Here is a 13170-nt window from a genome sequence, read left to right as displayed (position 1 = left end):
TGATGCTGCAAGGCAAACAAAACCTGGGCACAATAATTTAGGGCCTCGCCCTTTCCGATGAAAAAGAAAGCATTGTCATTGTTAAATAAAAAGGCAGCATTGTCAGCTCTCATTTCTGTCAGAAATACAGCAAATTCTAAAGTGGACTTTTCTTTGGTTAACAATACTGTGTATAGTCATTAGTAGACCAAGAATTTCAGGTGGCAAAAAAAAATCAGGTTTGGATTATCCGCAGATGGGTTTAGCTGTGGTTATATATGGTAATATTTTTTTTTTTAAGTATCTGTGTTTGCATAGGTGTATAGCCATGCTGGCCGCATGACTGATCGAGCATGGAAACATCTTTGGACACTACAGGCTCCCTTGGCTGGGAAACGGAGATGAGCCCCTCCCCATAGCGTCACACATGACTGAACAGCGGAAACCTTTCACCTTTTCATTTTTTATATACAGCATGCGAATCAGTTTGGGGTGGTAGTAGTTAAGGCATCAGGCTAGACCCAGGCCCAGAATTATAATTCCACTTTAGGCTTTAAGCCGGTTGGGATGACAATGGGCCAGTCGCTCTCTCTCTCAGCCCTAGGAAAGAAAAATTGGCAGACAGCATCTGAAAAAATCTTGCCAAGAAAACGGTGAGGACTAGTCCAGGCGGTTATCAGGAATCAAAAACTAACTTGAAGGCCCAAATGTAAAAAATATATTTCCCATATATATTTCCAGATAAGCCTGTCTCCAGATAAGCAGACCCTGGAAAATACCATGAGAAATGCATGTAATTGGGTGGCCTGAGAAATCCGAATTATAAATATTAAAATAGAGCATTCTTTGGATTTATTGAAGTGAATCTATGCCAGAAATCTTCTGGGAGAGATACCTTGCTTCTTCATTCCATACTATATATTAAAATAAGATTTTAAAAAACCTGCAATAATTCTAACACAAGGAGTTCACATCCTTATAGAGAACCTTGCTCTAACGTCGCTACAATGCCAAAGTCTTTTCAGCAATTATGTAGGTTTCCCGGAAAATATTTCCATATCCTGCATTTACTGAGAGGTGATTTAATATATTTAAAATCGTTTTTAAATTGGCAACTAATATCAAATCAAATAATTGAAAGCAACAGAACTGCTTTGGAAGCTACTCCAGGATGTCTCTATACATGTTCTTTGCATTAGCATGGAAAAAGACAGGGCAGTTTTAATTATCCAGAAAGGCGCTTTGTGCTTCTCTTTCAAAAGATTTGCATAGACCTGACTACATTTTGGAGAAAGTCTATCTGGGTGACACTGATCTGGTGGCACATCATCATCATCATCATCATCATCATCCCATATTTCAGCCACTTTGCTTCCTATTATGAGTATGACAAACATCCAGTTTCCCCAATAATTTTGGGGAAGCTGCATCAGTGAATAAAAACCATTAGTGTAGTTTTGATCTCTGCTGTCATTCGGCCTCCACTGCTGGAGAATATTTTGGTCATGTAGCTGGCCAAGAGTCCCTTGTCTTTTACATTTGCTGATAGCTCTCTCCTACTTACATTTCCTACCTATAGCATTACAGTGAGTTGGAGAAGCGGGTTCGAGATGCCATCCAGACAGGGGTGGGTTTCAACCGGTTTGCGGCAGTCCCCGCGAACCGGTTGGTCGGCGAACCCGGAAGTAAGTAACTTCCGGGAATGGCGAACGGCCCACCCGCCCGCCTGTGCTCCTTACCGGTCTTTGAAGGCTTCTGTGCTTCCACGCAGGCGCATGGCACATACAGCGCCTGCGCAATTCTCCGCGAGCAGCTGGATGGCACATACAGCGCCTGCGTGAGTCTCCGCGAGCAGCTGGAGCATCGCGCAGGCGCTAAGACACATGCGTGAACAAGGACGCCACCGGCCCCGTTCCAACTAAACCGGTTGGAATGGGATTAGCAACCCACCACTGCATCCAGAAGATGGTTACTGCCTTTCTTATTGACCCTGCTCTTGGGAAAGGCTGCTGGCAGTGGTTTGATGCTCTTCCTTCATGAGGCCAACTCAGCATGTCTCTTACCAGCCTGTCACTTTGAAAAACGACTGCAGTTTGGTGGGATGATGTTGCCCAGAGTGAAACAATTTTAGGGATCTGCCTTTAAATTTTGTAATGAATTGTATGCCGTTCACAATTTTTTTATGGAGAAATATTGAAAGCAAATATGAGCAAACTGTTGTGGTGTGGCTGTCAATCAATCAGTTGCATAATACACAATTATAGGTTGTTCTCAACTTAGGGCCCCTTGCTTAGCCTTCATTCAAAGTTATGTCTGACTTGAAGAAGCAGACTTGCAACCTGGATCTGAGAGTCAACCGTGGGTCACGTGACTACAATTCAGGTGCTCGGCAGCACGACTGCATTTACAGCTTTTGGTGAAAACCCACCACAACAAACAATGGGCTTGCTTAACAACTGCAGTGTTCTCATTTACAACCACTGCATTGTCAAGCGACAGGAAAATCAGGAGATCCAGATAGTTCAAATGGGTGTAAAGATTGAGCTCTCTACGAGAATCTGAACTACTAACGGCCAATGGAAATTAGCGGGAGATAAGAGTGGAAGGAATTCAAGGTGGGCTGGACTTAGATCTCTTGTGGGCACAAAGGGACTCGTGACTGATGATGCGTTTCACCCCCTCCCTTGGGCTCAGCCTGTTCATCTCCTACATGCATTTGCTTAATGATCATCATCAGAAACATCATAAAATCGGGTCAGTCATGGCTACAAGGCTTGTGCACCTACAGTCTATTCTCACTTCCCATGCAGTTCTCTTCTAAATTGCATATTTGCTCTTTTGAGTCATTCTGGGTTTGGATGGAACAAACAGCTGAAGAAGGGGAGCATGAAAGAGCACTCTGGTCCTCTTCTACCTCAGCCGTCTCTCGTGAACGACTCCTCTGACTATGCCTTGGAGGGCAGCTCGAGAGAGGATCAGCTCATTCCTGTCAAGTTAGAAACTGGGTTAATTAATGACTCTGAACTGCCAGCTGAAAGAGATTTACGGGCGACTTCGGTTGAGGACAGTTTGCAGATCAGTGAAGATGAGGAGCTGCCTTCCGTGTTGGATCCAAGTATATGTAGAGCAGAGAAAAGACAAGAGCAAAGGAGATCTGCCAGATTACTCGGGAGAAGGCCCCACCCATCTTGATGGGTTGCACCAGGAAGCTATTTATCACAGCAGGCAGAGGGAGGCATGGCTGAGAATAAGGTATTTGGTTTCTGGCTCTGGGTTTCTTCGTGCTTCCTGCTCGGCTTGTTGTCCCTTTGAGACTCGGAACGCCTCTTGCCAAGGGAGCTCTCACGGATGCACTTTCCGTTTTGCCTTCTGGCTTTAAGTTTGTTTGGTGGATTTTTCGGAGTAACTTTCTATTGTTTTATGGACTATTGGCCATTGCCATAAAGAGCCGAGGTGGCGCAGTGGTTAGGGTGCAGTACTGCAGGCTACTTCAGCTGACTGCAGTTCTGCAGTTCGGCTGTTCAAATCTCACCGGCTCAAGGTTGACTCAGCCTTCCATCCTTCCGAGGTGGGTGAAATGAGGACCCAGACTGTGGGGGGCGATATGCTGACTCTGTAAACTGCTTAGAGAGGGCTGAAAGCCCTATGAAGCGGTATATAAGTCCAATAAATAAATAAATAAATTGCCTTGTGGACTAATCTTGGCCTCCTGCTTGTGGTTGGATTTATTTAGGATAGTTCTGAGGCCGGGTGAAGGAAGCTGCTAAGAACGCTAATAAACTCTGTAAAACACACTTACAGGTGTGTTTGAGTAAGTGGGGCAGCACAGTACAAAATTTTGCAAAGCAAGCTTGCAGCAGAGAGTTTCTTGTACCCCTGTCGGCTTCCCACGTGACCTAAAATTGGCTTGTTGACAGGGAAACTGCCGAGGGAGCGAGCTGGCCTAGAGACTAATGGCTGTCTGCTGAGGGAGCTTGCCTTTCGCAGGCGGAAATCGATGGTGTTAGAGAAGAAGCAAAGATTATACGTTCTTCCGCTTTCTCGTGTTCATAGCATTCTTAGCAAGGAAACGCGAGGTTATTGACGGACGTGCCAGTGGAATAGGAGGCGGATTGTTTGGGGGAATTGCAGCTCGAAGGAGAATTGGCACTGGGAGACTCCTCATTTACGGCGATTAGTTAATTTTACACAACAGAGGATTTTGGAAAGTAGGAGCCATTTTTTCTTAGGAATTATTTATCTATCTATCTATCTATCTATCATCTATCTATCTCGATATATCTATATATCTATATCCATTTCTATCTTTATCTCTATCTCTATATCCATTTCTATCTCTATCTCTATCTATCTATCTATCTATCTATCTATCTATCTATCTATCTATCATCTATCTATCTCGATATATCTATATATCTATATCCATTTCTATCTTTATCTCTATCTCTATATCCATTTCTATATCTCTATCTCTATATCCATTTCTATCTCTATCTCTATCTATCTATCTATCTATCTATCTATCTATCTATCATCTATCTATCTCGATATATCTATATATCTATATCCATTTCTATCTTTATCTCTATCTCTATATCCATTTCTATCTCTATATCTATCTATCTATCTATCTATCTATCTATCTATCTATCTATCATCTATCTATCTATCTATCATCTATCTATCTCGATATATCTATATATCTATATCCATTTCTATCTCTATCTCTATCTATCTATCTATCTATCTATCTATCTATCTATCTATCTCTATATATCTATCTATCTATCTATCTATCTATCTATCTATCTATCTATCTATCTATCTATCTATCTATCTATCTTGTATGCCACCCACTCCTGGAGGACTCCGGGCGGCTCACAAAAGACAAGGGAAAGTAGGGAACGAGACAAAGACAACATATTAAAAACAAAACCAACATTCACAATTTCCGTGGAGGTAGATGCTTCTCAGCTCCCCCCAGCCTGCTGGAACAGCCAGGACTTGGTGGCTTTGCGGAAGGCCGGGAGGGTAGTGAGGGTCCGGATCTCAACAGGGAGCTTGTTCCAGAGGGCCGGAGCTGCAACAGAGAAGACCCTCCCCTGGGGGGTCGCCAGCCGACATTGGCTGGCAGATGGGATCCGGAGGAGACCCAACCTGTGCGATCTAATTGGTCTGAGAGAGGTAATCGGCAGGAGGCGGTCTCTCAGGTCCATAATATGGATTATTTTCTGGAAATCTTCCCAGCTTCCATTGCTGCCTTTTGTTGAACTTTTCTGAAGTTTGGAATCTTCCTTTTAAGAAACCTTGCTTGGTTCTAACACTGGTAGTACAGCATAATGAGCAGAAGTTGTTTAAAATGAATTTATAAATTTACACGCATTGCTAGAATAGTGTTGCTTTCAGGAATATAGCGACTGTGATCTTACGTGTCAAATGAGCCAGAAGTAAAAATGTGGCTGAGGAATCTGTGGCTCTCCAAATGCAAATTGTATCAGACCCAGCTAGGATGTTAGGAGTTGTACATCAGAAGTATTTTGAGGGCCAGACATAAATGGGATTGCTGAAGACTAATTTTCTGTTATAACTTCAGGTGAAAGTATAAAAGGTGCAGAATAAAAATAATCAGAAGAACATAAGGGTGGGTTATAAGTTGTATTGTTTTTTACAATGGAAAATTGTAATTGGGAAAAATTTGACGCGTTCTGGACTGACACATTGCTTGGCCCTTAGTAATTCACCAGTTTCTTTGGCTTTGCTTTTCGACCACTGGAGAGTAAAGGTCTTAACTGTGTGGAAAAAAAATTCACCCCTGATATTTATTTTTTCTCTACAGGTTTTGAAATATACGAAGGATAGGTTAGCATGTTCCTGATTTTCTGAAAATTACATTCCAAGGCGGCCGTCCCCAACCTCTCTGGACTGGAGGGGGAGGGGGAACGGTTCTGTGCGAGCCGCATGTAAGCATGCACGCACACGCAGCTCCATTTGCACGAATGGCGGGCACGCACACCTGCTGCAGAAATGGAGCTGTGCGCATCTGTTTGCTCGTCCACCTCTTCCGCACCCCAGTTCTGAATGGGCCGCGGCCTGGAGATTGAGGACTCTCCTTTTAAGGAATTGCACAGAGATTGCGGAAAGAGTTTATAGATGACAGAATATTTATACCAAAATGCAAGATTATATGAACCTACAGAGATTACTTCAAAGCACTTCCTATTCATTAAAAGCAGCGCTATATAAATATTAAGAAGGACGCAGGTGACAGATTCTACTATTTTTTTGATCAGGGAATGCCCCGCTGCAAAATTACCTCTCATTTCTTACGCCTCGTTCATTAGTAAATTCAGTGGGGACTTTTAATTCGGAGATAGATCGCAAATACGGGGCAGGAGGAACGAAAAGCTGAAAAGGTAGTAAACACCGTGTATAAAGTCACCTTCTATGCGAACAAGCAAAGTAGGCTTTATTCCGATTAATAAGAGCAATAAATCCTCCTGTTTTGTCTGTGGCGAGAAGGCAGCGTCTGAGACTAGTGGCTGGAGCCTGTCATACAAGGAACATTAATGGGCACCAGCTGGGCTGCAGCTCGAGCGGCTACACAACTTTAACTTTGCACAGCAAGAGCTGCTGTGGCAATTGGCGCAAAAGCGCCTCCTGTACAGATTCAGAAGTACACTTCAATGGTGGTTCCCAGGGCAACCGAGTAATAGCAGCCAGCTGGCTTTGTACCACCTGAGCGCATGAAAGAGCAAGGCCCCAGCTCAGCCCATTCCAGCACGGAGCTCTTCACAGATGCCAGTTTAGCTTGAGTTCGGCACACTCCGAAGCCACGGCCGATGCCACCGTCTTCCCTTTCGTTCAGCCCCCTGTAAGACTTTCTGCAAAAAATAAAAAAAAATCCAGGGTGACTTTTCTGTTCATGCGCTAGGCTTCCCCTTCAATTTTTGCCTTCACTCCACATCTGCCTCCTGGCTCTGGAGACCTGCGTGCACAGCCCTTGCATTTTCAACGTAGCGTTCCTGCCATTGGTATTAAATATTTGAACGATGTTTTATAACTTGTATAGATAAAGAAGGCATTAAAAAAGAGACAGCTGTAGCCTGCACCAGGGTAAATAATAGAAATAATTATGGGGACATTTCTTTAGTGTGCAGATACGTTTGCAGTTTATGGCATGTTTATTATTAACTCGTGCTTAAGCAACGTGTCCTTTTTACCAAATAGGCAGCCGCTGATGTCTGATCCTGCTCAGAATTCTCAGCCTGGGATTGAGCTAAAGACAGCTAGTTGCTGGACAAGGGAAAAAAATCTAATCTATTTGTATTTCTGATCCGTGTTCATCACTTTCCCCTTCTATGTAGCTTGGAGAGCCTAGGGAACCCCCTCTAAGCCAGTGGTCCCCAACCCCCGGTCCGCGGACCGGTGCCGGGCCGTGGAGTACCTGGCACCGGGCCGCGCAGCGGCCGGGGGCCATGATCGCTGCAGCGGCCGGGGGCCATGATCCCTGCTGCCTCTTCACCCACACGCGCAGCCTGAGATCAACCCCAGGACTCGAACCCGAGAGCCGCCTCTCCGGTCCAAACCCCACTCCCACCCCGGCCGCCCGCCCGGCCGCCTTGGTAGCCCGTGGAGACGGAGGGCGTTCGGTTCGCCGCTACCTGGGGGCGCCGTTCCCATGACGTCACCGCGGAGTCCTCGCCTCCTTCCCTGGCGAGGCTTTCTCCCCGCCAGCCAATCAGAGGCCAGTCCCTGGGCAAGCGGGGACAAGTTGCTGGCCGGTCGAAGCAGAAGCGGGAGATTGGAGGGGGGGGAGAGAGAGAGAGCGCTGGGCGGGTGGCAGCGCGTTCCACAGCGGACTAGGCGCGCCGCGGGCTGCCAACCCCCCCCACACACACACGTACACACACTGCCTCTCTGGCAATTGGCTGCCCAGGAAGGGAGCGGGGAGCTTTCACAGATAGGAACGTGATGGGGTTTGTTTTCTTCCCCCACTCCTGAGCCTTTTTTTTTTTTTTGCTTGCCTTCTGGGGTCTCCGCTGTGGAGCAGCCGAGGTCAGATGGGGAGGCAGAGAGAGAGAGAGAGAGAGAGATGGGAGGGTGGCAGCTGTCTGTGAAACATCTTCCCCTCCCCATCTCCTGGGCAGCCAATTGCCAGAGAGGCACGGTGGGGGTGGTGGGAGTGGTGGGGGTGGAAGGAAATAAAAAGAGAAGTTGCCCTTTCATTTTGCAATCTCTCTCTACGACCTTGTTTCATTCTCTTCCCTTTTGTTTCGTCCTCATTTCTCAATCTCAGCAACTTTAACACTTTTGGACTTCAACTCCCCAAATTGCCCAGCCAGCTAGAATAGATAGATAGATGGTGGATAGGTGATTGATAGATAGGGATGGATGGATGGATGGATAAATAGATAAATAGATAGATAGATAGATGATAGATAGATAGAGGATATATACACATACACGCATACACACATACATACACAGAGAGAGAGACAGAGACAGAGACAGAGACAGAGACAGACATGGATGGATAGATATCACAGAAGTGAATACACCCCCTCACATTTTATCAATATTTAAGTATATCTTGCAGCAGTTTAGACATTAATGGCTGGGGGCCATGATCGCTGCAGAACAACGCCCCCCCACCCCTGCGCGCGCTCAGCGGGCCACGGTAAAATTATCAAAGGCTGACTGGTCCGCGGCGATAAAAAGGTTGGGGACCACTGCTCTAAGCCATCTGCTCTCTATTTCTGTCCTCTAGATGTCACTCTATAAAATCATTTCTTTTTTTGCAATCGTCTTCTACCATCCTACCATCTTTTTAGTAGAGAAGCTTATCAAGTATGGGGCTGGATGTTCAGGGTAGTTACTGAGGCAGCCAGCTACTCAAACATTGAATTATTAGATGTGGTCTGAATCATCTCATCTTGGATAAGTGAGGGTCTGTTGTAGCAAAAGAATGGGCAGATGGGAGGACAGTATAGAGCAGGGGTGTCAAACTCACGTTGTCACATGACATTTTTCCCCTTCGCTAAAATGGGGGTGGGCATGGCCGGCATGTGACGCATCTGGCCCGTGGGCTACGAGTTTGACACCCTTGGGATAGAATTATGGAAGACAAGGGATCCACAGGAACCTTCTCTATTCTTCCTCCTCCAGAAACATATTGTGACCTAACATTGTCTTTATTTTGTGGGTACAAATTCTTGAGCATCACTTTAAGGAGTCTGCTTGGTACTGTTGTTATTTATATTTATACGCCAGGTAGAAATCTATCCATGTTTGGCTCTTCATTAATTTAGCCTTTTCCTCCTCCCCTCCTCTCTCTTCCCCTCCCCTCCTCTCCTCTCTCTCTCCTCCTCTCCTCCTCTCCTCTCTCTCTCCTCTCCTCTCTCTCCTCCTCTCCTCTCTCCTCCTCTCCTCTCTCTCTCCTCCTCTCCTCTCCTCACCTCCTTTCCCCTCCCATCCCCTCTCCCGTCCCCTCTCTTCCCCCTTTGATTAATCAATCAGTGGTGAATAACTTAAATTATATCAGTGCTAACCAGTTAGGCGCATAAATATGAACAGGGCAACTGCCTCTTGCAAGAGTGAGAAGTTCCACAGGTGTTCAAGGGTAGCCCCAGGTAGTGTGCATTGCAGAGGTCCAGTCCTAAGGTTATTAGGGAATGGGTCACTGAAGCCAGAATAGACTAAAGTTATAGCTGAAGCTGGATATAGGCCAGCTACACACACACACACACACACACACACACACAGAGAGAGAGAGAGAGAGAGAGAGAGAGAGAGAGAGAGAGAGAGAGACTGAGAGAGACTCCTGTATTTTGGGTGTAAAGATGAGAACCTATCACAGCCTCTCGCAAATAAAGGAGGATTGTTTGCTAGACTCTTAAGTTTGCAAGGTGTGAAACCTGATACCTTCCTACTCAACAGATTGTCTCCTGCTTGTAAATATATACAATCTTGATATAATTAGCAGTCATTGTACTCTGAAAGTGAGAGATCTGTCTAGCCAGTCTCCAATTAATTTTCTTTAGCGGGCATTCTTCCATATCCAGAAACCCAGGTTAGCCTTTCTTCCAGTCACAATAGATGGGAAGATCTTTGTTCTGCTCTCTTGTGTTGTGCTAAATCTTAATCCTCAGATATTCACCAGTACCACAGTAGAGTATAAATCTCTTCTTAGAAGGGCAAGAATCTTTCTGGTTGCTCAAATCTACTTGCAAATCTTACTACTAACTTCATAATTAATATCTTTTGAGATAATATCTCAAAAGCAGAGATATTGTTCAGAGATATTGACAGTGTTCTCCCTGGGACACATCAGGGAAGAAGGAGAGAGCGAGAGGATGGAGATGGATAAGGAAAGTAAAGGAAGAAAAGAGAGAGAGAGAGAAAGGAAAGAAAGAAAGAGAAAGAAAGAAAGAAAGAAAAAGGAAGGAAGGAAGGAAGGAAGAAAGAAATAAAAAGAGAAAAAGCTATTAGGAGCCTCTTACCACTTCCCCCCCCAGGAACCTCATAATGACAGAAGTATGTAAAGAGCATTCTTCAGGGAATAGCTTGTCTTTTGTTAAACTGCCATGTCTTCTGCTAAGGCTAAGTGATGGTTTCTCTCATGTCCCCCCCCCCTAAATAGGAAGGTCATCCATTCCAGTCATTTTTATAAATGTATTGACTTCAGGCTCCCTAAATTTCAAATCTTCTTCAGCTGAAAAAGTGCTCAGAATATAAGATGTAACCAAGAAAGAAACCACTCAACTCCATTTTGCAGAATTAAGAGTACTTTTACTGGTTATAAGTAGATAGCAGCTAAGCAAAGCAGGATCTGAGGCAAAAGCGTGCGCAAACATAGATATCAATGTGTGACCCATTCCGCTCCCCTTGGTAACCCCAGCCCATAGTAGCAATAGCAATAGCAGTTAGACTTATATACCGCTTCATAGTGCTTTCACAACCCTCTCTAAGCGGTTTACAGAGTCAGCATATCGCCCCAACAGTCTGGGTCCTCATTTCACCCACCTCGGAAGGATGGAAGGCTGAGTCAACCTTGAGCCGGTGAGATTAGAACCGCTGAACTGCAGATAGCAGTCAGCTGAAGTGGCCTGCAGTACTGCACCCTAACCACTGCGCCACCTCGGCTCTATAAGTCCAATCCAATTACTCCACAGCTGTCAGGTGGGAGACATCTTCAAAAATCATCATCAGGTTGGTATGCCGGAGAGTTGGCCTTGGCGGGAAACTCCTCTCCCTGCCACATGCGCAGTAGATGGTGAGAACAACGCCCTTCTTTCAGCCTCTCCTGCACAGAATATTTCCCACACCCAAATACCAATCCCCCCCCTCCCCATTTCAATGGCAGCCGAAAAGCAAGCAGCAAAGCAGAGGCTGGCATCGTGTTTCTACCACATTGCTGGATACCATGGACCAGGTTTAATTCTTGAGTTAAATAATACAGGGAAGCTACCATGAAAAAAAAGCCATTAATTTTGTCTCAGTGTGTAAATAAATCGAGCTGCATTAATGATTTTTAGACATTTAGATATATATATATTTAGAGCATAAGAATGATGTATGTTTTCTATCTCCTTCTCCACTTTTCTCCATGCCTTTATTTCCTGTCTTGTAGAGAACCATGACTTGACTGCCATCTGACTCTCCCCCCCCCCCCATAAATTCTTTTAATTAAAAGAACACAATGGAAATCTTCCAGAAGGGGAACCATATTGAAATGCCAGCTTCCAGCACTGACATTTCAAGTAATATCTCTGGGGGCCACGTATTCTTCAGGGCATTCTGCAAAAACAAAAAAGAAGGGGGGGGGGAACCTCCAAAATAGTGTCTTCCTGCAGCTCAGTGATTTTTTTTTTTTTGGAAGAGTGCCCAGAAAAATAAAAGTAAAAATTATGTAGGTTATTAAGAAACGTGGGGGAGAATCGGGGTGCAGCAATTTGTGAAGAGGAGCCTCCCCTATCTACCCTCTGATAAATGGGATTTTATGACTAGCCATAAGCTAGCAATAGCCTTGAGTTTGGAAAGCTCATGAGGCTTCTTTCTAGGATTTTATTTTTTTAAAAAAAAAAGAATTATCCGGGAGGAATTGAAATGGAGGTGGGGAGTGGAGAGGAGAGCAGAATATAAACGTGCCAAGCTAAAAACCTAGCGCTCTGCAAGAAGGCATGGTTCAGAAGCTACCCATGCAAATTATAGATGACCCGGGAAAGCCAGAGATGGGAGACCTTAGAATTATGCCTGTGTTATTAAGCAGAAAAATGGTAATCTCAGCAAATCGCTCTACTCTCCCGCATTAATTGAAATAGCCGTACAGAGAGCGGCGTTGGGGAAAGTCCTTCCCGTGACTCGTATCGCCTGCTGTCACCTCGGCTATTTATGCAGCTTTCTGGCTTTGTAGACTATGGGGGGGTTCTCTCTCTCTCTCTCTCTCTCCCTCCCTCTCTCTCTCCCCCCCCCTCTCTCCTACGCGCTCTATTGTTAGAATGAAGTTCAGTAAGATTCTTTAAATGTTTTTACATAGCTGTTGAGCAAGTGCCTTGCTTATGATTGCAAAAATTGCTAGGGCTCTCTCTCTCTCTCTCTCTCTCTCTCTCTCTCTTCCAGAAACCCCCTCCCCTGCCTCCCCCTACTGTGATCTGTTGACATTATCCTCTGTTCCTCAGCTTCAGACAGTAAAGTCATGACATGTGCGGCTGTTTGGAGGATGCCGGAGGAATTGGAATCAGGCAATCATGAATCCCCTGATGATTCATCAAGCAATGCTCAAATCCTGGAGCTACTCTGTCACCTTGACAACACAGCCCATGGCAATATGGCCGGGTAGGACTCTGCATATTTTATACTCCCAAGGAAAAAAAAAAGAGAATGAAGGAAGGGCAGACAGTTTCCATTAAATCTGAACTTTGTACATTGAAATATACATGCCTCACCTTACGGTTTCCGTATTGTTATCTTAAGACGGGATTGGGAATTAAAAGCAATAGTCCTTCAAATATTTAATATGTTTTTGGATAACTCACTAATTCTACAATACTGTGTATTTCAAGGTACATATTTTGTGTTACACACAACTAATATAACAACAGCTGAGTAGCTGGATGGAATTTCACTTAGAAAAGTATGAATCCGTGTTGCTTCCCTTCACTTGCGCTACCTTCTCCATCTCCACCTTTGGAC

General features: G+C 44.9%; 1 protein-coding gene across 1 annotated transcript in view; it reads left to right on the top strand.

The window, feature by feature from the left end:
* Window positions 1-13170, top strand: part of EIPR1 (EARP complex and GARP complex interacting protein 1) — a 76110-nt gene that overhangs the window by 22828 nt on the left and 40112 nt on the right. Inside the window, exon 4 of the mRNA XM_032212787.1 lies at window positions 12657-12813. Coding sequence (XP_032068678.1) covers window positions 12657-12813 — 157 coding nt within the window. The remainder of the gene's footprint in view (window positions 1-12656; window positions 12814-13170) is intronic.

This window comes from Thamnophis elegans, chromosome 3 (genome assembly GCF_009769535.1).
Source record: "Thamnophis elegans isolate rThaEle1 chromosome 3, rThaEle1.pri, whole genome shotgun sequence".
In the NCBI taxonomy this organism is placed as follows: Eukaryota; Metazoa; Chordata; class Lepidosauria; order Squamata; family Colubridae; genus Thamnophis; species Thamnophis elegans.
The sequence above is the reverse complement of the archived record's forward strand: the minus strand, read 5'-3'. Positions and strand labels throughout refer to the sequence as shown.